This window comes from Triturus cristatus, chromosome 10, assembly GCF_964204655.1.
Source record: "Triturus cristatus chromosome 10, aTriCri1.1, whole genome shotgun sequence".
Taxonomy (NCBI): domain Eukaryota; kingdom Metazoa; phylum Chordata; class Amphibia; order Caudata; family Salamandridae; genus Triturus; species Triturus cristatus.
In genome coordinates, this window is record NC_140593.1 from 241,529,074 (window position 1) to 241,554,531 (window position 25,458).

Here is a 25,458-nt window from a genome sequence, read left to right on the forward strand (position 1 = left end):
TTTCAATAAATTTTACTACACAGTGTTACTTGTATTTATTTAAGCGTGTTTTTTTTTTTTATTTAAGTATTCCGATTGTACAAAACATCTTACCCTTCAGCATTTCACGGCCACTGTGCCTCTTTGTCAGAATGTAAATTGATAATTTTCCAACTCAGTTAAATAAGTTGCATTGCCGCTAGGAGAAAATAACATTTTAATGTATCCTATTAATCGAAAAAAAATGTTTTAATATATTTTTGTCTCTTCTCTTTAGTTCCACCCAACCCTTCTAACCTTTGTGCAATTAATCCTTCATTTCGTTTGTGTGAGAACATTTTGTTTGTGTAACTTTGACTTGGCTCCTCCAGTATACAGTGCACTGTCACAGTGCCCAAGTGCACATATTTGTCCACTCTGTAAATAAAGTGTACCTTGACACCCAACTGTGCCTTTCTTTTAAGTTTCTCCGGAAAAATAATTTTGGAGATGTTTACTTGGATTTGCATAACGAATGTTCGTAAACTTTAGTTGCAAAGGTAAAATTAATATACTTGCTTCTTTTACTTGAGTTTTCCTTAGCTGTCTTCCATCTTGAGGCCTGGTATCTTTGATGTGGGATATAGTCCTGGAAGAATGAAAATACCTTCTTCTGCACACGTATATATTGGATTGTGACATCTTTCACAAAATGCATTTTAGTAGACTGGTTGATGGGTAAACAGAAGGAACACACATGTGGCTTACTCCAGTGGTTCTAGGAAAGTGCAAATATGTTATGTTAATTAATTTTGTAGGGCAACAGCTACCCAAAAAGGGTTTCCCGGCGCCAACCTGAGAGGAACAGAAAGGGAGTCAGAAAATTATTGATTAAACAACAAAGTTTTTAGGTATTTACGAAAGTTACTGTAGACAGTTTCGTTGCGGAGTGGTATGGGAAGAGAATTCCATATGGAGGGACCGAAGTAGGAAAAAGATCGCCCCCCCCATAAGTGACAGTCTAATCCTGGGAACCGAGAATTTCGCCTGAGTAGTCGATCTGGGAGGCCGTGCGGGTAAGTATGGGTAGACCCGGGCTAGCAGATACTGAGGGGCAGCACCAGATTTGATCTTAAACATGTAGCTCAGGGCTTTGAATTTAATCCGGTTCTCTACCCTGAGCCAGTGTAGATCACACAGAGAGTCAGAGATGGAGGCAGTTCTGGGGAACTGACAGAGTAGTCTGGCGGCGGAATTCTGCACCACCTGCAGCTTGCGTGTCACATCCCTATTTGCCCCCAGATAGAGAATGTTACCGTAGTCCAGTCTAGAAGTGACAAGAGCCTGGACCACGGTTCTCTGGGTTGGGCTGGGCAGCATCCATATAATCTTCTTAAACCATTTCAAGATGGTAAAACAGGTGACTGCCACCTTCACGGCTTGTTGTCTCATTGATAATAGATCATCGATGATGAAGCCTAAGTTGCTAACTTGGCAGGTGGGCTGAGGTAGAGCACCCATTACCGCAGGCCAATGTTGGGACCCCCCTGATCTTTATTTTCCCCCAAAATTAGAACCTCAGTTTTCTCTCAATTAAGTTTGGGAAAATTGGCCTGCATCCAGAATGCAGTTTTACTCAACCCCAACTGGGGAGCAGATGACTCCGATACCCTCTCCTCAGAAAGAGAGAAGATAATCTGGATGTCGGCATAGGAAAACAAGGACAACCCAGCCTTCTCTGCAATCTCCGCCAGGGGTCTAACATATACATTAAACAGGGGACTAAGGATACAACCCTGGGGTACGCCATAAGGGGACCGTGAATGTTGGAATTGGCCATTGGAGAAAATACCTGGAACGTACGGTCAGCAAGAAAAGAGATAAGCCAGTTGAGTGACGGCCCAACAACTCCCAAAGATTGTAAGGCTTTTAATAACACGTGTGAGACACCAGTCGAAAGCCATACTCAAGTCAAGTAATATAAGGGCCACCGTATCTCCAATGTCCAAATGGTGTTGCAACATTTCCGTTACTCCAAAGAGGGCAGTTTCGTTGAGAAGCCGGCTCTGAAGCAAGACTGAAAAGGGTGTAAGTAATTCTGTGTTTTGACAAACTGGGATAACTGTGAATTAATGTGCTTTTCTAAAATTTTAGAGAAGACCGGAAGTAATGAAATTGGCCGACAATTGGAGGACTGGGCAGGATCAGCATTAGCCTTCTTTAAAAGAGGAAGAATCATTGCGTGCTTCCACTCTGGGGGAACAATTGCCTCGTGTAAGGAGGCATTAAGGAGCTCCATAATTATTGTCCGTGAAGATGACTCGAGTTGCTGCAGCACCGGAATTGGAAGAGGATCGCAAGGAGAGCCTGATGAAATACTTCCTAGGAGCCGTTTGAAGGAGATCATGTCTAATGGAAGCCAAGTTTCCAGTATATTAGTAGATTCGGTAATCCTGTTATCTCGATGATCAATAGTTCTAGCTACTTGGAGAGATGTGGGTGCTTGCTGAAAGGTGTTAACTGGCTTCTTGCCGTTCAACTGAGAGGTTTTTTTCCCCCAGTTTATTGAAGAAAAATTTGGCAAGATCTTCACATTGTAATCCATTCAGAATGGAAGGCGAGGATTGCGTTTCTTAGCCAGAAAGTTCTTTGACCATCTTAAATAATGTTTTAGAACAGTTCTGTGCACTAGAAATAGTAGCAGAAACTTATTCGGCACGAGCTGACTTGCAGAGAGAATGGTATTCTCTGTTGGCCCTTTTGTATGCAAGTTTGGTGTCGGGCGCATAATTCCTCCTCCAGTGTCTTTCCAAAGCTTTGCATTTGGTTTACTCAGTTTTTAGTTTCTCAGTAAACCAAGGGGCAGGGGGACGTTGGTTGTTCACCCTCTTAATTGAGGGTGGGAGGCAAGCATCAATGGCTTTTAAAGTCCAATTTTGAATAACGCCCAAAGAAGTGACAAACATTTGTTTAATAGTGGGAGCGTTGGTAGACAGAAGCTTATTAAGAGCTTCAATATTCCCCAATTTCTGGTTAATTTCTTTGTGCCAAGTGCGGCTATAGACAAGCTCCCAGAAATCTCAAACCGGAAGCTGACCACAAAGTGATCTGACCAGCACAGCGGAAGAGCTGGAGGGCACTGAATATTAGATAAACTAGAGAAAATGGGGTCCAATAAATGGCCAGCCACATGAGTAGGACCGGAATTGCAAAGTAGAATGTTCATTGCTGCCAGGTCAGAAATTAAAGTAGAGCTATTGGCACATATGGGATCCTCCAAGTGCAAATTGAGGTCGCCCAAGATGGAAAAGTTGGCAGCATTAAGGAGGAGAGGAGTGATTAGGTCAGGAAAAGATGAAGCCCATGGACCAGATGGCCCAGGGGTGCGATAGACTAGTGCACCTGAAAAGGTGAACTTGGGAGTTAAGGCAACCTTAAATAAGGCCGCCTCACAACTCGTGAAAGGCAGATCTTCGAATTTACACGTATAAGATTTTTGGTAAATTATAGCAATGCCCCCACCTGTTTTAATGTCCCGATCTTTCCTAACTATAGCGTAATTAACCAGTAGAGCTGCAGCAACATCCAGGCCAGAGCTCATGTGCAGCTATGTTTCCGTGAGGAACAAGGCCGCAGGCTGTGCGCTGACCAGAAAATCAAAAATGTCGGCTTTGTTTGGGAAGAGAGCAGCAATTAATACTAAAAAAAGGTAAATTCCTTATTGAGTGAGGTGCTGCAGTTTGAAGGAGGATTTTCATGTAGATTAGTGGAGGTGGTGGTTAAGGTGTTCTGTTCTTTGCGTGTCCCTGTTTGAAAAGAGAAATTGCAGCATAAGCAATTGGTGCCACTATTGTCAGGGCAGAGTGGAATGCAACCCGAGAGCGATGTTATGCTCCAGAAGCTGTTTAGAGGAATAACCTAATGTTTTCCTGTTATTTGGGCCTGGGGTCGTGGCCCCGGGTCCCGGTCGGGCGCAGACGGGCTTGCCGTTGGCACACCCGCAGCACATACCTTCTGGGGTCATTAAATAGGGATTAGAGGCAGGACGGCTTGCAGCCAATACAGCGCTGCCCGGGGGGAGCGTGTGGCAAAGCAAGATGTCCACCCGGGGAGGAACAAACCCCGCAAAGTGCACAGGTAGCTGAGTACAACACATTCAGTAATAGCAAGAATATATCACAATAGCAGCAAACCACAGCGATTTTAAAAGTCAAATTATCAAATTCATTTAAATACAAGCGATGCGAAACGATTTAAAATACATCAGCGTAAAGTGAGAGTGAACCTTTCAGGCGCTGCAAGCCCGTTCTCGGCTCGTTAAGTAGGGATTAGAGGCAGGACGGCGTGCAGCGACTAGAGCGCTGCCCGGGGGAAGTGTGTGGCTAAACAAAATGGCCACCCGGGGAGGAACAAGCCCCCCAAAGTGCACAGGTAGCTGAGTATAACACACTCAGGAATAGCAAGAAAATATCATATATCAGCCCTGAAAAAAGGATGCCATTCCATCCAGAGGGTCACCAGGCCCATGCCTTCATCTCAGACCTCTATTGGACTTATTCTCATACTTCCAGGGGGTTTTCGCAGACCTCAGACACCTTTGCCAATACCCTTGCTTTCCTTACAACTACAACGAAGTACAAGGTTCCGTGCCATGTGAAAGTTGCAGAACAACGATTACCAAGAAGAACATTATCGTGGCTCTGATACTACCCGTTTCTGTGGACCTCATAAATGACGTCTGGTGCTTGATGTCTGGCTACTTTTCAAGATTTCTGCCATAGCAACCTTTGTTGCAACTGCAGCCCGCATCAGATCCAGAGTTGTCACATCAGTCTCCACCTATATTCACACAGCCAGTATCCTCTTTTCACAGACCCCACGATTCCCTCAAGTTGAGGTGGAGTCAGTAGAGGGCAAAGGAGCAGGAGGAAGATCAGTCATGGCAATAAATGGGACGTTTCTTTGGTTTCCTTGAAGGGAGGGGGGGGGGGGGGGGGGAGAATCACTCGCTATCTCATGCAGACTCCTGCAGTCAACTTGCACGTTTTCACGCATTGAAGGAGAGTTTCCTGGCACTTTCATCTTCCACTGACAGTCACAGAAACAGATTCCTTTTTCTCTGATCTTAAAGCACCAGGAAGGAAGGTAATAAAATGAATGCCAACATTACCCGAGGCATGAAAATCATGCAAGCTCCTTTACCTGTGCCCACTTTGACATCAGTGCTTGAGTGTTAAAAAAATAAAATAATCCAGAGCGCATGACAATAGCCCTGGTTGCCTTATAGACCATCACGTGGCTGACCTTGCAGTCGCTCAAGCAGCCCAGAGACATCCCACAAAAACGTCATCTCCCATGTACCACTCCATACGATTTCCAGTGGGATAAATTGGACAATTTTGCAAAGTTTGTCTATGCTAGTAGCTACATCCAATAATGTGGCACAGATAGGGATTCATTTCCGAACTGCTCATTCTACAAATCAAACAAAGAAGGTAGTATGTTCAATTGTTCCAAGAAGAAACTAAATGACTTTTTCCAGGCTATTATCTCCACAACAGGAAAACAAGTGAAGACTTCTTAACCTCACAACAGGCTCTCTTCTAAGCCTTTTTTTAAACACGTTCTCTGGTGTCTTTCTTGGCTCATAACTCATTGTTGCCCAATGTCTCAAAGCCAAAGCTCCAGGGTCTGTGCTCACTTAGGGGTGCACCCACCCACTTCCTGAACTCAGTAATCTGTAGTATTTTTTCTGATAGAGACTTCAAGCTGCAAATTCCTTACCTTTTTACTATTCCCCAGAGTTGCACCGCACATCACACTTTGCTTTGACAGGCAAAGAGGCTTGTCGGGATTCGCTGTTCCATGCTGCTGTGCCCCGTTAATAGGGGTCACGCCCTGCCCATGCGCTTATAGTACGACAATGGTTCCCGCTGTGCAGGACGCATCGCACTTTGCTTCAGCAGGCCTGAAGGCTCGACGGGACTCGCTGTCCAATCCTGCTCTGCCTTGTAAGGAGGAGCCACCGCCTGCCCACGCGCTTATAGCGCTACCGAGGTTCCCGTTGCGTGGGTTTCCCTGCACATTGCTTCGGCGGGCCAGGAGGCTTGTCAGGACGCACTGTCCCATACTTTTCTGTTCTGTCTCGTGAGGAAGGGCCACCACCTGCCCACGCGCTTCTAGCGCGACAACAGTTTTCAGAATTCCCTAGTAGCTGTGCTAAGCATGTTCTGCCACAATTAATTTTTCAACAACCTTCTTCGAGAAGTCTTCGTAGGTTAGGTATACAAATAGACCTGGAGGCAAAGTCTCTTAACGCAAAATGCCCGCCTTCACCTCCAGAGTGTGGGAACAAAGTTCTCTGTGCAATGCCCTGTTGATAGATTGGTCAAATGTATTTTTCTACGCTTTTCTCCCAATTTCTCTAATCATGACCTTTCTGGTGAGACTTGTATAATCCATTTCGTAGATTCTGATAGTCCCAATGTGTGAGAAAGTGGTTATTTCCAGGTATCCTTCAATTATTACTACACAAGAGGTATACGTCCAAACCAAGACCATTATCCGCTATGCAAAGCCAACATTACCATCCCAGTGTGACATTCTTCAATTTGGCAGCAAGGCTCCTAATGTTTTACAATACAGGCATCTACATCTACACCAGGCTTATATTGTTGTGGTAAAAAATGCTAAGATTCCGTCTACAACAAATCTGTTTTCCTGGAGTTCTGTTTATGGTGCCAATGTCATGACCACAATCCACTCTCCTGTCAAGAAGACATGATTATACTATATCTTATCCATCTTGCTCAGTCAGAGCTGCAATATTCTTCTATCAAAGTGCATTCATTAGACTTTACAAAAAGAACAATTGATGGACGGAATGTTGAATAATGTCAAACATTCACCCCCCTGTACAGAGATCTGGACCGAACACCATTGTGTTTTTGTTCGCTATGCTATTCCACTTTGGATCAAGCCATATGCAAATCAGTCTCGACTGTGCTCCCCATGGGAATAGTCCAGACCAATCTGCGGGGCTAGGTCCTCCATGGACCGTAAACAAGCATCCTGGGGTCGGTTTCAGGGTATCACCCCTTAGCAGCCAGGCTAGCCTGAATCCTGTGGCATGATGAGCACGGAACCCAAGTCTGGCCATACCCTCCCACTTAGGGCAACAAATGCAAAACGAACTGTTGATGGGTGGAGTGATGAACAATGTCACACATTCACCCCCCGTACAGAGATCTGGGCCTTAATGCTTGTTTCTGGTCCAGGGAGGACCAGGCCTGGCGGTTCATGCTGGACTGTTTGATGGGGAGCAGGGTCAAGAATGATTTGCATATGGCTGGGTCCGCACCGGGGTGGCGTGGTGACCAAAAAAACAATGGATTTATGCCCAGATCTCCGTGCTGGGGAGAATGTTTGATATGGTTCAGCATTACGTCCATCAATTGTTCGTTTTGCATTTGTCACACCGAGTGGGATGGATGTGCCCAGGCGTGGGTCCAGTGCTCCCCATGCCACTGGATTCAAGCTATCCTGGCTGATTAGGGGTGATACCTCGAAGCTGGGCCTTGTTTCTGGTCCAGAGAGGACGTGGCCTGGCAGTTCGGGCTGGCTTGTTCCCATGAAGAGGAGGGTCAAGACTGATTTGCATATGGCTGTATACAACCTGGGGTGGCATGCTGAGCAAAAAACAATGGATTTAGACCCAGGTCTCTATACAGGCGTGAGTGTTTGACATTGTTCAGCATTCCATCCATCAATTGTTCTTTTTGCATTTAGCAGACATTACAGCTGATAAGAAACACTCTTCACAATCCCCAACATTAAAGACTTACTGAAAGGGTTAAAGACAGCATACCTTCTTGCTAGGTAGCCTACCCCTTCCTGGTAACTCAGTTTGGTTCTTTATAAATTGATGGCTCCTCTCGTACGAGCCTATTCATAAAGCAACATTGCAGCATCTCCCTTAGAAAACAGCTAGTCTAGTGGCCATTACATCAGTCCTTACGAGTAAGTGATCTACAGACTCTATCTAAAGTACAGCTTTACACTTTTCCATGCCAATAGAGTGGTTAGGCAAAATCATCCCTTCCTTATGTTTCCCCTCCAAAGGTTGTTTCTAATTTTCTCATAGATCAGTTGTGGCTGGTTTATTTAGTAATCCTTCCTCCCCGGAAGAGTAATCTTTGCTTTCCTTAGATGTAAGAGCAGTATTTAAATTCTACCCGGACAACATTAAAAGTTAAAGCCTAACTAGCTTTTTGTAAATGATAGCCCACTTATTACAAGTCTAGCCACATCCAAACAATCCACCTGGAGATGGATACGGTCATGCATTTCACACTTATCAACTGGACAACAAATACCTTGCAAACACCGATCTCATTCCGCAAAAGGTAAAAGAGCAGCTAATGCTTAGTTGATGTCCGGAAATCAAACATTTTCATAGGAAAAATTTAGAAATCAATTCAAACTTTTGCCAAACATTGTCAGATTCAGACTCCAGATGGACACAATAGAAGGTCAGTTTAAAAGCACTTTGGTGAAAATATCCTTGGCTGGTACTAGTGGACTGGATAAACTTTTATTCTATGTCCATGACTATCAATAAAGATCCTACAATGCACTAGGAAGAGTTGCTTGTAATCCTGGTTCTGCATCGTAGGAATCTTGATTGAAGCCATGAACAGCCCTCTTTCCTCCACAGTCTGTACTACAGCAAAGTGCAGTTCTTCAGTCCATATGGTATAAAGTATACGTTGCTCAAAGAGAACTGCAGTTAGTAGGTAAACATCAGTACATTGCCCACAGGGATATGGAACCTGTTTGCTCCTTAAAAGAGCAGTTCATGTTTACAGCTTCTTTGTATTCGGTCTATATGGCTACCCTTTTTCCTCTGTTCAACTTTGCACTCAAAATCTATGCGGTAGTGAGTAGTTTTTGCTGTAGTGCGGTCTTTTGAGTACCATTGTAAAATAGGGAAAAAAGATCAGTCACATGTTAAACTGGTTGCAACTGCATACCGAAATGCTAGATTTCCCTTTTTATAAATATACTTCACATACAAATACATGGTATATTCTGCGTTCGTGACTTCAGTGAAGATTCCTGCGATGCAGAACTAGGTTTTCAAGTAGGTACATTTTCCATCTCCAGCGTTGCTATTTTTTTCATAGTCACATGCAGCTCAGTCTCCAGCTTAGGCTCGATCATGCTACGTATCCTTCCACACTGTGCTATGAACTCTGAGGTGTGTTGGAGAGTGCTTTCTTTACTAAAGGCTGATGTTTGTGTCTGGCTGATTGCACTCCAAGTATCAAGTATCTTTGACCCTGTGAGCCTTGTTAAGAGAATACTGATGTTTGAAGATTACCAAAAGGGTGGAGAACTGTAGTTACAGGTAAGTCACTTGCTTTATCTGTGCATTGTCTCATATTTTCTCATCTCATTTTGTTCAGTGCGACCCCATCCTTACTATGATGGAGTTCAGGCCTTCCATGTTCTTCTGTTCACCTTTTTGCATTCATGTCTCCTTCCCTCCCTTTTTCTCTTTGTTCAATGCCGTACCTAAACAAGCAAAGACAGGTGTGTGCCATTCAAAGGTTTGTGAGGACGATCCAGCACACTGTTTGCAGTGCTACGGGTCGACGCAGCAAAGTGCATTGTCGGCTCCTACTTTTCCTTGTTTGAATGGACTTGTTTTGTGGGGACAGTGAACTCCAAAATGTACCCATTACACCTGTAGTGAGGATTTGGACACACCTGCGGACATTTGCTAAGTTAGATATGCTTGACCGCCATTTTGTCGCTTTTGCTCATGTTACTACATATTCCCCTTGGCATTTCTACCTACCAGGAATGCTTCACAGGCCGCGTTCATTGTTCCAATGGACCTTGCTAAGTTTATAGTCTCACACGTAGCATTAGGACTCCACGATGATTCCGTGATACATTGCTAGTCACGCTATTCAGGTGAAGTCCTTTACTTCCCTGACACCAGTACCTGGCTAATTCTAGGTGCACTGCTAGCACATTGTTGATGCACCGAAGGTACGGACTACTGGCACTGTCCCCATCCACGCACTTTGTTTGAGCCTATATTATGGCGCTTTATAATGTTTTGACTACGCACATTTACGATTCTTTTGTGTTTTGTCTTGTGTTTGTATGTCTCCTTCTCATTTTAAGAGTAAACTCGTTTCTCTCCACCATTATAGTTTTTGGCGGATTTTTCCCTGTGTTTCATATCATTTTTCACACAGCAGCCCACGGGAGGGTGAACCTTAGTGCGTTCACACCACCGGGGCACCCACACTTCCACTCTGGTCCTGAAGAAAGCCTGTAAACTACACATAAAGGCAGAAACATGTTGACCGCCACGGAGTGAACCCGGTCTGTTATTTTTTTGACCATCACTCCTTTTTATTATGTTTTAATTTTCCAATTAGCAAAACGAATAAAATACTTTTTTGACTCAATTGGGAATTTTAAATTCACTATCACCACACACAACCCCGCTCCGCAGTAACCTGGCGTTGCAGCACACTGGGATGGCACTCGGCCATGCCCGGTGGGGCCCGATGATGAAGCATGTCACCAACCAGGTTGGTGAGTGAGGGCTTTTCATACAAAATCTGTATTACCTCCGCAGGTCTGTTTTCCTCCCTGTAATTGATTGGGTAGGCTCTGACCTTGGAGACTGGTGCTTCTACGGATGGTGAGTGCATTCTTTGAGATTTACACTGACTTCGTTGGTTTACACAATTTCCCTCGAGGGGATCAGTCGTGTTGTTGCCCTTCCTCTTTCGTTGTTACTTTGCATGTTACTACATGCCACATTTCTTGTAAACACTTTGCTTGCTCGCTTTCACATGAGAACTGTCTGCATTTCACATATTTAGCTGAACACTCTGCTCCTCATCCGTACTGTGTGTTCAAGGTCGAAAAACAATGAGCTCTGTTGATTTCCTTTGGTCAGTCTCGCGTCCCTAGCCATAACGCAGAACACAGCTGCAAACCTGGAAATCTGGTGCTTTTAATATTGCCTTGCATGCATGTTAACACACTTGGAGAAACGCTTTCCAGGATAGAAGAGCTGTGCTCGTCCGGTGATGTAAAATCCTGAATCTGAACTCTGAGGTATGGGGGTCCCCCTGGCAAAGCCTGGAGGTCTTCTATAATTATAATAAACTAGCTTCTAGCACGGGAAGGGTGACAAGGCGCTATAATCCTGTTTACACCATCATTATAATATGATTTCCCCTTTTGTTCTATATGGAATTGTAACAATGTTGATTTGTTTTATCTTCTGCATGTTGCTGCTATTATTGGCATTATAGACCACGTTAGTCAAAGTAAACATTTTAAACTATTCCTTGGCTCTATTTACTCATGTTTTGGACAAGTACTAGAGTTTGAACTAAAGAGTGTTCTTGTTCCCACGTATCGTGAGAGGGACGGAGTTGCATGTACTAGCATGTCTAATCATTGGTAGCTTTGCTGTAGCATGGAGAACAAATGAGACACTATAGCTAGTCGGATTGGGGTTCTGGGTACCGAGGTGGGTATTTTGGTACACCACTACACACTGAGGTCCTGGTTTCCTGCGCATAGTTCTGTATATGTGCAGAATCCCTGCAACACACCTAGCATGGGAGGTTGCTTAATTTCCCTTTTATGAACTGAAATATGGACATGTTCACTCCCAGGTCCTTTGACTGGATTGCCCCTCTAACGTAACGCACTTATTGGGGCCGTCTTAACTAGATAAAATACTGAACAAAATATTGTATTCCCAAGAAGCACGTTGTAGGTCTCGTCTTATCTCCATAATTTCTTTATAAAGAGAAACATTTGTAAGTATAAAATGTTGATTACATGCAGAAGAGCATCTGACTGTGTACTTTTCCAGATTGCAGTCATTATAAAATGAAATAGTTTGTCTTTGCCTCTTACTGCAGTTGACCTGCCTAGTGGGTGCTGGAATAGTACTTCATAAACAGTTCTCTTTTAGCCACTGTAAATCTAATCTCGTGGCTGCTTGGAGTTTGGACAGAGAGCTTGCTGTACGCAGACCTGGTCAGTAGCAAACCTAAAGAAGTCGGCAATAGTCATAGTGCTTAGAATGCAGGAGACAGGTATATTGCTCTTACTGCAGAGAATGCACACAGAAGAGATTACATCTCTGGGCAGATTTTGGAGGAGTTTGGGTTGGAGAAAGAGGAAAGCTAAAACTTAAAGGATTAAAAGTGCTTGAGCATTCCTCAGCAGTTTCTGCTAATGGGATACCTCATAACAAGTGGACAGGTGCAGATCAGGTGATACCCTGTTTGGTCTAGGAAACGCTGTTTTGTCACTCTAAAAAAACGTTAATTATCTGGAGCCCTCTGTGTACACTACTGCACTTCTTCAGCTACTTAGTGTTTGACTGAGCTTATGATGTTCTTTTATGTGCCGTACGGTGACACTGTTCAAGAACTGATGATTGCTCCCATGATCTTCTAACCTAGCCATTTTTCTTATTTTATGTTGCAGTCAGGAGACATTCCTGATGGCCGGCGAGCACCTCTGCCTTCTCACTATCGGAGTAGCAGTACACGCAGTATTGACACCCAGACTCCCTCTGTCCAGGAGCGGAGTAGTAGTTGCAGTAGCCATTCACCAAGCGTATCCCCCTTTTGTCCTCCGGAATCTCATGATGGAAGTCCGTGCTCAACCGATGACCTTCTCTATGATCGTGACAAAGGTGAGAGTATAATGATCACGAAGCACAATTTTTTCTTTTCTATTTTGTAGAACATTTATTTCATTCTAAATCCACGGTATTAGGATTATGTCTTGCATTGGTATTGAAAATGAAGAAAACGTTGATTGCGGTTTAGTTTGTTTTCCTTTGTTTGTAATGCTTAAGTCTTTCTTTTTGAGATGATTGCACCCTTTCTCAGTTTCATAAAGATATGGATTTCTCGTTTTAGCACTACCAACACTACAGCTGTATCCAGTTGTCTACCATCAATTGTTCATACTCCTCAACCCTCTGGAATTGGTGGTGGCACTGGGGCTATTTTCAGGATTCTAGTGCATAAGCATACTTTATTTTTTCCAATATCTATGTTTGATTTCAGCTTTTGTGATATATATATATATCACAAATGGTCTATGCATTCTTGATACCTTATCACCTTTCTCCCTCCCTTTCTGTGAATGGCTTGATCACCTTAGTCTCTGATATTCTTGCTTGTCTCTCTTCCTTTCATCTTGAAACTTGAGTCTTCATATCTATTAGCCCTGCAAGCTACTTCATCTTTACACCAGAATGAGTCCTAGTCCCTTTTTCAACCCTCTTCACTCAACAGGATGTTTTAGAGACCAGATTTTCTCATTTGTTTCGTCTGACATTAGTTTACTGTCTCATCATGAACTTCCCAAGCTAATTGCCCACGTCATCCATTCATACTTGTGACATTTTGCCGGATTCATTCAGACATGCATGTTTTTCCCCGCCTGTGCATTATCCAGCCAACCTCATCCCTCGTTCCTCTGTCCCTCTAAACTTATTGAAAAAGTAATATCAAACAAGCATTCTCCTTACTTGGATTATAACTCTCTCCTCACAACATCGAATGCATTTCGCCTTGCATTTTCACAAATTGCACATTCTTTTACTATTTCCCTTAATGTCCGTGTATTCCTCTTTTATTCGTCACATCTTCTCGGCTGAGTTTGGTGCTGTCTGCTCTTAGGAATCCCGGGGTTTCACTGACTGACTATCTACACTCTCACTGCACTAAGTGACTTGGGCTGGCCATAATGCTTCTTTTCTTCAACTCCAGTAGTTCTTCCCCCAGGCCCCCGACCAAACCCCCTCTCTTTTTAATCTACTCACGTCTCTATTTGTTACAATCAGCCACCCAATCTTGTATGACGCCGCAGTCTTTTCACTACAAGTCCAATGCGATGCATATGCAGCGTGTTTTTTGTGTGTGCTTCTTATACCTGCTTTTCTGCTCTCCTTAGCCATTTTCTTTCTCATCTTTAACTGGCCTCGTTATTCCTATCTTAAAATGCATTATAGTAGTTGTGAGTTTCCACTACCCAGTGTCCGTAAGAACTGGTCTTTTCTCACATTCCAATCTACCAAAACTCGATTTTCTTTCTCTTGTTTTTTCGTGCCTTGGTTACTGTTCCTTTCTTTTGGTTGGTCTTAGTGCGTACCTTGTTCATCCTCTTAAACTGATCTTGGATTCTGGCATTGGTCTAACCCTGATTCTTCTCATCTTGTTTTCACGTTGCTGCCTTTGTTTATTTACTGGAATAAAGCTCCATTCCGCTGCAGTGTGTTAACGCCTGTTAGTGTTGCCACCGCGTATTGTTCTAATTCACTTTTATCCTGCTTTTCATTTTCTGCAGCCCCTCGTCATTATATACAACACGATTTTGTTTCTTCTCCCTTGATTCCAAGCTTTCGAGTTGTTTCCTTCGGTCTGCGTTGCTTTGACTCCAGTTTCATTTCACACTGTTTTGAATGACCACCTCCTGGCTTCCTCTTAACAGCACTTTTCTCTTTCATTATGCTGGCATTGTGTTACTGTTTTTTTAGTATTGTGGTATTTACTCACATCTTCTGTAGCGCAGTAGGAAAGTATTTTAAAAATCCATTGAAAAATAAGTTTCCTTGCAGAGCAAAATGAAATGATGTATTGTTGTGTTTGCCTACCTGTCCAACTTCACTTCCACAGTTTCCAGCCATATTTTATTGCAACGTGGTTCTGTGTTTACCGATTGTCAATTTTCTCTTCTGTGACTTATCACTTTAGTGTACTTACAAAAACAAATGCATTTTTAGCAAGTGCTTGTGAACCGAGAGGCATCAGAGCTCTGTACATAACAAAGTTTGTAATGCCTGCATCTCTCAAGGAACAAAGCGACCTATTTCAATAAAGTACAAGACACAAGAATTTGAATCTTTAATTTAATGATAGCTCGTCTCAGTGCAACTGGGAGTGAATTCCAAAGAGAAGGTGCTGCTCCAGAGAATGCTTGAGTCGCCATTTTGACTCTTAGTTTTTTAGTCTGAGACCCTGGCTATTAAAATGTCTTAGTTGCCTGTTTGCAGCAGCTAGCTGTAGTGAGGAGTGAAGATCCTCCTGTTTCTTTAAATATATTGCTTTAAAGACATAGAAGGCCTGTGTAAACTTAATTCAGGTTTCCAAGAACAACCAGTGAAGTTACTAAAGGACATGGGAAATTGGGTCATGTTTTTCAAAAACACAGAATGGTGTGTGCATTCCATCATGCCAGGACACAACTTCCAGTTACAGCTCATGGTTTAAATAACCCATTCTGTATCTGAGCCTTCCTTTGCTTTATGGGCCATCTGTTGTGTTTCATACATTTGATCTTTATCAACTTCATCATATCCAGTCATTTAGCTCAGTAACCCATGCCAACTGCGTGCAGTTCCTGATGCATATTACACTCTTTTTCCTCACATGTATGCACAGCTGGTCTGTAAGCAGTTCAATTTATCACTTTTACAAATAGGGCAAGTATCTGATGGCGTGTATGCGCCATTCTGTTTTTTACATTTCCATTGTGTCATCATAGGGGCAAAAGGTGACAGCATTCCAGATTCACAGCAGTTCAATATGTTCGAGGCATATGAGCTGCAGATTATACACTGTGCATAGATCGCCATCTGGTGTTGGGCCCGGATGTTTGCAGTTTGTTTTTCTTCTTGGACAGTCTTTGGAAGTCACGAGTTCGGTGACTCCTCCTTCGGTCCGTACTGCGCATGGGCTTCGGCTCCATCCTCGGATTGTTTTTTTCCGCCAACGGGCTCGGATGTAATACTTCGTGCTCCGGCTTCGAACCTTTCCAGTTCGACCTTCGACGAAAAATCCTCGTCCATCGAGATTCTTTAGATGAAATCGACTTCTTCATCTCTGTCTTCGGCACTTCTTCGATTCCAGCATCGGCAGCGGCCTTCGGGCCTATCTCGACTCCGGTCTCGGCCGATGGAAAGGACTCCCTTCAAGAAGTGCCCAAAATGTGGGTCTAAATTTCCCCACACCGATCTCCATCAGGTGTGCAACCTCTGCCTCTCTCCCGAACACGAGGCCCGAGACTGCCCCGCCTGCAAGTCTTTTCGATCGAAAAAGACTATTCGGGATCGACGAGCTCGACGCTCCATGGCGCACTCATCGACCTCGGCTCCACCTGACATCTTCGGAGAAGACACTGGAGCTTCGGGACAGCAGCACACCGAGCAGGAGGACGATGTCGTCAGCGCTTCCGAGGCCGACGACTCCGACGTGGAGGAGATCACACCGGCGCAGAGGGTCGTGAGTACTCTACCCCCTCCCACTCCCGCGCCCATACCGAAAGACTCCGGTTACCCCTTCGCCTCCGGGCCTAGGGAAAACCAAGCATACCGCTTCCATCACCTCACCTTCGGGCCCGGTGAAAAAGCGTCACAAGTCTCCTGGCGGCTCGGGCTCGAGCCAGCCTCTTAGCGGCGCCGAAAAACACTCTTCGGCGCCGAAGAAAACAAGCTCCGTTCCGAAGCCATCGGTGTCGAAACCTGGCCTCTCGGTGCCGACCAAACATAAATCCCTCGGCACCGACGCTTCCGTGTCGAAGCCTGCCTCGGCGCCAAACAAAAAATCGGAGGCCCCGAGAAAGTATGGTGCGGATAAACCAACGAAGCCGTCGGTTCCGAAAACATCGGCACCGATGGAGGAATCGGTACCGGAGGAGCTTTTCACGCCAGATCCTCTTCAAAAGACTTTAACAAAGGATCCAAGGACTGGACATTTAATTTTGTCTTCCAAGAAAAGACATTTAGACAAGCCAACTCCTCCTCCTCCACCAAAACGGAAGGACTCTGCCACATCCCCATTCAGAGTACCCTCCCCACCACCACCTCCTCCGCCCCCACCTTCTCCACCCTTGCCTCATCGCTCTCCAACCCCGTCTCCAGACCCTGATGACCAAGGAGATCCATTCTATGATCCAACAGATGCCCCGCAGGACCCCACTCCTCCGGGAACACCTGACCCATGGGAGGATTATCACAATCCAGATGTCCCAGATGTGCCACAGGATGATCTTTATCCATCCAGGCCATCTCCACCAGAGGACTCCCTGGGGTTCCACCACCTCTTACAACGGGCGGCACATTATCATGGGGTGGAGATACACAGTGATCCCGTTGAGGAAGACTTCCTACTTGACACGTTTGACATAGCAGATAAATCCACCGCTATATTACCCATGCTTAAAGGGGTGACCAAACAAAGACCCCGTCAGAGCTAGGGTCTTAAACCCCAGAATAGAAAACAAGTACAAGGCAGCCCCCACTGATCCTGTCTATATTAAAGGACCTGCGCCCCTAGACTCATTAGTGGTATCCACAGCTAGGAAGCGCTCCAATTCTCAGTCATCTGGTGAGGCTCCACCACCTGATAAGGAGTCCAAGCTCTTAGACGCGCACTGCCTCGCAAGCTGCCAATATGTGGCGCATCGCCAACACGCAGGTGCTGCTGGCGAGGTACGACAGAGCGCACTATGATGAGCTGGAGGCTCTCATGCAACATCTCCCAGAGAAATATAAAAATAAGGCTCATGAACTGATACAAGAGGGAAAGATTATTACCAACACCTCTATTAAATGTGCACTTGACGCAGCAGACACAGCTTCCAGGGCTATAAACACCAGTGTTCTGCTTCGCCGCCACGCCTGGCTCAGGATCTCAGGCTTTAAACCAGAGGTCCAAGCATCTATATTCAACCACCCTTTTGACCAACAACACTTATTTGGCCCAAAAGTAGACGAAGACCTGGAAAAAATGAAGGATACAGATACGGCGAAGTCTATGGGAGCACTACAATCACACACCCCTAGACGCTCCTTTCGCCGTTCCTCCTTTCGAGGCTCTGGCAGAGGTTACTCTTCCGATAACGCCTCCACGTCCTATAAGTCCCCTCCTCAGAATACCTTCACAAAGGGCTACCAAAGAGGTGGATATCGAGGAAACAATAATAAAGGCAGGGGCAAAACCAACACCGCCCGTTCTGCCACTCCGCCCACACAATGACTTTCCCCCGCTCCCCCCAGACCATTCCACTCCGGTCGGGGGTAGACTACAAGACTTCCTTCAAACCTGGGAGACCATAACATCAGACAAATGGGTGACCCAAATTATTCGGTCAGGGTACTGTCTCGAACTAACTTCTACCCCCCCAAATATTCCACCCACACACCGTGCGATGTCACAAGAACATACCACACTTCTGAAACAAGAGGTACTCTCCCTCCTGCAAAAACAAGCTATAGAGCAGGTCCCCGTCAATCAGCAAAATTTAGGGGTCTACTCTCTGTACTTTCTCATACCAAAGAAAGACGAGACCTTACGGCCCATTCTAGACCTCCGGCCTCTAAATGCATATATCCATTCAGACCATTTTCACATGGTAACTCTTCAACAAGTTCTCCCACTCCTCCGTCAGGGCGACTTTCTCACTACACTGGACCTGAAAGACGCATACTTTCATATTCCAATACACCCTGCTCACAGAAAGTACCTCCGATTTGTGGTGGACGGCCAACATTATCAGTTCAAGGTTCTCCCCTTCGGGGTCACAACCGCACCACGGGTGTTTACCAAATGCCTGCCGGTAGTGGCAGCACACCTCAGAAGACAAAACATTCACGTCTTCCCCTACCTGGTTGACTGGCTCATAAAAGCCGCGTCCTACCACCAGTGTGTGCAGCATACAAACACTACCATCCAACTACTCCACCAGCTAGGCTTTACGATGAACCACCAAAAGTCCCACTTGATACCGTCTCACACAAAGCAATACCTCGGTGCCACTATAGACACCTCTAAAGCTATAGCCTATCCCAACTCAGCCAGAATCGCAAGCATGCAAGCCTTGCGCCAAAAATTCCTTCTTCAGCACTCTCGCCCAGCAAGAGTGTTCATGACACTAATAGGGATGATGGCGTCTTGCATCTTCATAGTGCCTCATGCAAGACTTCACATGCGTCCACTCCAAGAGTGCCTAGCACGCCAGTGGAACCAGGCCCAGGGACAGCTGACGGATCTGGTGTTGGTGGACGGCCGCACCCATCGATCTCTGCAGTGGTGGAACACCACAAACCTTTCCAAAGGGCGACCGTTCCTGGACCCGGTTCCTCAGGTGATTCTAACAACAGACGCATCACTCTCCGGCTGGGGAGTGCATCTATTACACCTCACAGTGCAAGGTGTATGGACGCCACAACAGAGGTTACTCCACATCAACCATCTGGAGTTATTGGCGATCTTTCTAGCCCTGAAATCGTTTCAGAAACAAATCTCAGCCAAGGCAGTCCTCATTCGCACAGACAATATGACTGCAATGTATTATATTCAAAAACAGGGGGGGACACACTCTCCCCAGCTCTCTCGCTTAGCACAGAGCATATGGCGATGGGCAATCCCACAAAAAATCTTTCTCCTGGCACAACACGTCCCAGGCATACAAAACACCATGGCAGATCTGCTCAGCAGACAAACGCAGCAAATGCACGAATGGGAACTGCATCCACAAGTTCTTCACCCATTCTTTCACAAGTGGGGGCATCCTCAGATAGACCTCTTCGCCACCCACGAAAACAAAAAATGCCCAAGCTTCGCCGCCAGATGCCCACACCCATTGTCCAAAGGCAATGCGATATGGATGAACTGGTCAGGCAGATTTGCATATGCCTTTCCACCTCTCCCGCTAATTCCATTAGTGGTAAGGAAGCTACAACAGCACTCCCTCACACTCATTCTGGTAGCCCCAACATGGGCCAGGCAGCCGTGGTACACCACACTACTACAGCTCTCGGTGGTACCACATCAAAAACTGCACCTGTCCCCATGCCTCCTAACCCAGAACCATGGAGAAATCGGGCACCCGGACCCAGCTCAGCTCAACCTTGCGATCTGGCTCCTGAAATCTTAGAATTTGGATACCTTAACCTTCCCCCTGATTGCATGAACATTATCAGGGAAGCCAGACGTCCTACCACTCGAGCATGCTATGCCGCAAAGTGGAAGAGATTTGTTGTTTACTGCCGTAACAATACAAACAACCCTTTAGATGTATCCATACAGCACATCATATGCTATCTGCTCCATCTTCAAAGGTGTAACCTGGCGTACTCATCCATCCGTCTACACCTAGCAGCAATTGCTGCTTACCTACAAAACAGACAGCATTTATCACTGTTCAGAGTGCCTGCTATTAACACCTTTATGGAAGGCCTTAAAAGAGTAATTCCGCCCAGGGCACCACCCTCACCTGTATGGAATCTAAACGTAGTTCTTACAAGGCTAATGGGTCCGCCTTTCGAACCAATGCATAAATGTGAGCTACAGTTCCTGACTTGGAAAACAGCTTTCCTCGTAGCTATCACTTCCCTTAGAAGGGTTAGCAAGATACAAGCGTTCACTATACAAGAACCCTTTTTACAGATACATCACAGCAAGGTGATACTTCGCACAAATCCGAAATTTCTGCCTAAGGTCATTTCCCCCTTCCATCTTAATCAATCGGTGGAATTACCGTTTTTTTTCTCGCCACCTCAATCTGTTGCGGAAAGGGCTCTACATACACTTGATGTTAAAAGGGCTTTACTGTACTACATACAAAGAACGCAACCTTTCAGAAAGACTAAACAGTTGTTCGTCTCCTTCTCTCCACCGCATAAAGGCAACCCCATCTCAAAATCAGGGATAGCTAGGTGGATTGTAAAGTGCATACAAATTTGTTATCACAAAGCAAAAAGAACATTATCTGTTCCACCTAAAGCCCATTCTACAAGAAAGATAGGGGCTTCTATGGCTTTTCTAGGGAACATACCCTTAGATGACATCTGCAAAGCAGCCACATGGTCAACACCGCACACCTTCACAAAACATTACTGTGTAGATGTGCACTCCAAACAACAAGCTAGTGTGGGCCAGGCTGTACTAAAGACACGGTTTCAAACCACTGCAACGGATACCGGTGGTCGCCGCTAGGGTTGGGTACTGCTATATAATCTATGCACAGTGTATAATCTTCAGCTCATATGCCTCGAACGGAATATGCTACTTACCAGTATGCATCTGTTCTTGGCTTGTAGAGCAGCAGATCTATACACGCCTACCCGCTTCCCCGGCTACCTGTATCCGTTACAGTCTATCTTATTTAGATACAACACACATGGGTTTCTTCACTATTATCACTACGCTCCATCTTTTCCCTGCTGGCGAAAAACAATCTGAGGATGGAGCCGAAGCCCATGCGCAGTACGGACCGAAGGAGGAGTCACCGAACTCGTGACTTCCAAAGACTGTCCAAGAAGAAAAACAAACTGCAAACATCCGGGCCCAACACCAGATGGTGATGTATGCACAGTGTATAGATCTGCAGCTCTACATGCCAAGAACAGATGCATACTGGTAAGTAGCATATTCCTTCTGTCCTTAGCTAATACTAAAGACTACCCTGGGCATATTATTTGCGACCCCGTATTTCAACTGCAAAAAGTTATCCTAAATGTTTTAATGTATAGCCTTTGACCTACACCCTGAGCTTCACTGTTCGCTTTGATCAGTGGGCCTAAGCCAGTGTTGAATTGATTTTCCCCAGAATCTGGAGACTCGCCACACAAAAGTGAATTGGGATCCAAAACTACAAGCTAACGCTTTTCCTGATTGCTAAACGGATACTGAACAAATTCTCAAGATCTGTGGGAGACTGATGCTTTTAACAGGGGCTGCTGGGCACAATTAGAGAAATAGTAAAAGTCTCAAAATGGTCCTGTCACTTTATGACTGCGCTCTACTTCCAGTAAAATGAATGCCTCATAGTGGATGTCCAATGCAGTAAACAAACGTTAGGTACGTGTATCTTGGTAACTGCTGGTTGCAGTCAACATTTATCAATGGTTGGGAGACCATGGCACCTGCACCCCACTACACATTAGCTTGGCATCATCTGGGGACAGTGGGAGAGTGTACCATTACTTCATTTTAGCTATATGTCTGGAACTGTGTTAGTGGAACGGTTTCAAAGTTTCTAGAGCCACAGTGACTAACTACGTTAAACAGCGCCTTTACTCTAGCGTGAACAGCTTGGGATTGGGTGATAATAGACTTCCACAAGGTGAAGAGGAAAGACGCTTGAACAATATCCTTTGGGTCATGCTTTTCTACACTAAATCATGGTCTATTGCTCACAGCATACTGTAGGGATGGTGTACTAAAGGCAGATCGAAAAGACAGCAGAACCAGAAGCAAGTGGAGGCCTTAAGTGTCTGGCATGTACATTCTGGTCTTGATACACTAATCTTGCAGAGAGATGCTTCACAGTTTTGATTCAGACTAGCAGGTCCTTTTTACCATGTATTAAGTCTCCATTCGGCATCCGAGAATGTCTGTCAAAAGACCTTGGGCAGGGCAGCTCCTCTCCTCTCAGCCAAGCAGCTTACCTTTCATTGTTCAGGTTATATGATGCACCTTGACCTATTGCAACGTCCGTTTGACAGTTGCTCGTTGCGCTGAAGTTATTCTCATCTTGAATAATACTTATGATTAAGATAGGCTTTAATACGGTGTCTTTAATAGATGTTCTGTCTGACACTTTATCCTTAGGATGGTGTCAAGTACTCATTACGTGCCTGAAGACCGAAACCTTGACGTATTGACTACTACACTCTTTTGAATGAACTTATAAACCCTTCTACAAGGAATGAACTTTGAGAGGTTTACGTGAATAATTTAAATTTTGCAAAGTGGTTACCCAGGCTGTCAAAGATCGCTTTTTTGATTTGATGATATCTCTGTGATCTTTTACGACAGTGTCCTTGTGCAGTTTTTGATCCTAAATTGATCTGGACTGCAGCCAAATAAATAGATATATTTGTTCATGTGCAAGAAGTATGCTTAGTTCAATTTATTTCTTGATGAACTACTAATGTAATTAACTCAATGTATTGTTAATTTGGTGATGGGGTTGTATATTGTACTTGCCTTCTCAAACTGAGTGACTACTTATAAAATGACTCCTTCAGGATTCCTTGTTCATTTGTATATTTGTACTAGGTCTCTAGAGGGATTATTGGGTTGCCCTATTGTGTGGAACTTACCTTTTTGGCAGGTCATAAGAGCAGGGCTTCTCCTTAGATATTTTGCTGCAAAGTTGCACCTCAAAATCGATGCAAATACAAAGTAAACTGCTCATGGTGACTAATAGTTAACATAAAGTTGGGAGAATTAGTAAGCCAAGGCCAGTCAAGTGTACCATCTTCAAAAATTAGAACGCCAACCAACCAGAGAGGAAAAGTAGCCATATGTTTATGAACTTGAAGGAAGCAGAAATAGCAAATGGTCATAAGTAAGTGAATTTAACATTCACAAGCCAGGTGATTTACAGATTTAGTTAGAGCTTGGCAGATTTAGAGTATTGCTCAGTCAATTCATGTGCTTGGCTACCTCAGCCCTGTAATACAGGCAAGTGGGTTTTCTCACACAGGTGTTAAATGTAAGGTATCAGGATGAAGGCAATTTAAAGGGTAACATTTTGTATGTGTTTGTCTATTTTCACAACATATGGGAACCTAAATGTGCATGAGCACCTATAACTCACAGTTAAGGGAAAGCCTAGTTCTATCTGAGGGGATCTCCATTGATCATCATAAGCACTGAATAGCCCCGCTAACTTGCGGGGATCCCGGCGCACCTCTTTGCAATATAATTTCTTAAGTGTGGATGTTCGACTTTTTTCAGTAAGGCCCGCAGTAAGCACTTAAATGTTTTGCAGCCTATAAATTAGGTTATATTGACCAACTGTTTTAATTTGCATTAAAAAAGGGTTAATATATCATTTAAAACACAGGAAAAATTAGCTGGAATTTTTATTTGTCTGTACAGATCTCATTCAGAAACTTTTTTTTAAAGGAAAATGATGAAGAAGAAAGAGGACAATGTAGACTTATAGGCTGCAACTCTACAGATATGAAAAGAGAGCCTGTACCTTTAAGGGCTCACATCTCATCATGCCCAGTAGATGGCAGGTCAGTTATGTTCCCCAGCTCCTGGTGAGAGGATCTTGGAGTACTGAGCTCAGCCTTTTTGGCTTTTTCTTCAAACATTTCTCTCAGAAAGTTTTGTCAGCACCTTCATTTGACAGATTTCAACATTTCCAGTTATTTTCTGGCAGGAAAAATATTTCTACAGTCCAGGGTTCTCCAATGTCTGTCCTGGAGGGCCAAATCCATGCTAGATTTTTAAGATGACTACATTTATCTAAATGGATTTGCTAAAAATCAGGCATGGATCCGGCCCTCTGGGACTGGCATTTGAGAACCCTGCTCTAGTCAAATAAAATCCCATCTTTATTTGACAAGTGTCCTGCCTGTGGCAGAAAGAAGGCCAAATTAAATCCTCATGATTATTCATCTGCCTTCCTGACAGCCACAACCCTGATAGATGTCAACACTGCAGGACCTTTTCCAGGAATGCCCGGAGGGGGGGGCGGAGCTTGCCGGCACCGAAAATGGCCGCCTGAGCCGAGAGCTCCGTTAAACAGTCTTCCAGTTCATCAGGAATCCTGCATTAGAGCGAATAAAAAGGTTGGAATTACCTCTCCCTGGCGACCGGAGAAACGTCCCCGTGCACCGGTTGTGCTTAGAGTGGTGCAGGAGGCCGGATTCCGCCCTGCTCGACGCGATCCTCAGACCTGAACGCAGCCGGGCGGGCCCTGCTGAGACTCGGAGGGGTGAGATTTGCCCAACATCGCAGACCCGGTGGGCCCGACGTGCGGTGCTGCTGAGAGGCGCATCTGACGGCGCATTGACTCCTGCTGGCGGGGAGTGAGAGGCCGACTGAGGCTCGAAGAGACACTGCCGCTGGGAAGCCAGTTGCAGACGGAACCGCCCCCGGGTGTTGACTGCAGCTCGCTGTGCGTCCAGGCCTAGACTGTTAGGTGGAGTCGCCTGAGATGCGCAGCTCTCCGACCTCTGCTCGCGGTGGAATACCCACCAAATACGGGGACCCGCATCACCCGCCACTGGTGTTGGTGCAGCCTGCAAGGGAGGACGCCGCTGGGAGGCATTGTCGAGAAAGCGGATCGGCTGGAGCGTGAGGAGCCTAGAGACGAACGGTGGAGGGCCCTCCAATGAACCATGACGTGGTGCCGGGCAGGAGCCCCAACTTATCCTTGCCCCCCGGGAAGCTGTGGGCATTATAGGCAGCAATAAGCAGAGTGAAGCCAGCGAAGATTACCGCGCCTTTGGTGATGACCTAACGCAGCGCTGTGGGATACCGGAGTCGCAGGAGAAGACTGGCACAGCTACTGAAGTGTATTTGGGGGAGCAACGAGCAACATAAACCCGGGCCATGACATACAGGGTGGTGCACACCGTAACCTGGTGCTTGGAGGACGCGTGATCATACAGCGGAGGTGAGG

General features: G+C 45.2%; 1 protein-coding gene across 5 annotated transcripts in view; it reads left to right on the forward strand.

Annotated features, from left to right (window-relative positions):
* GLCCI1 (glucocorticoid induced 1) overlaps positions 1-25,458 on the forward strand; it is a 400,242-nt gene that overhangs the window by 259,874 nt on the left and 114,910 nt on the right. For all 5 annotated transcript variants that reach the window (XR_014970042.1, XM_085630890.1, XM_085630888.1 and 2 more), the window contains exon 6: positions 12,502-12,712. Coding sequence is in view for 4 of the 5 variants with exons in the window: in XM_085630890.1 (XP_085487016.1) it covers positions 12,502-12,712 (211 nt within the window). In the remaining variant the exon portion in view is untranslated. The remainder of the gene's footprint in view (positions 1-12,501; positions 12,713-25,458) is intronic.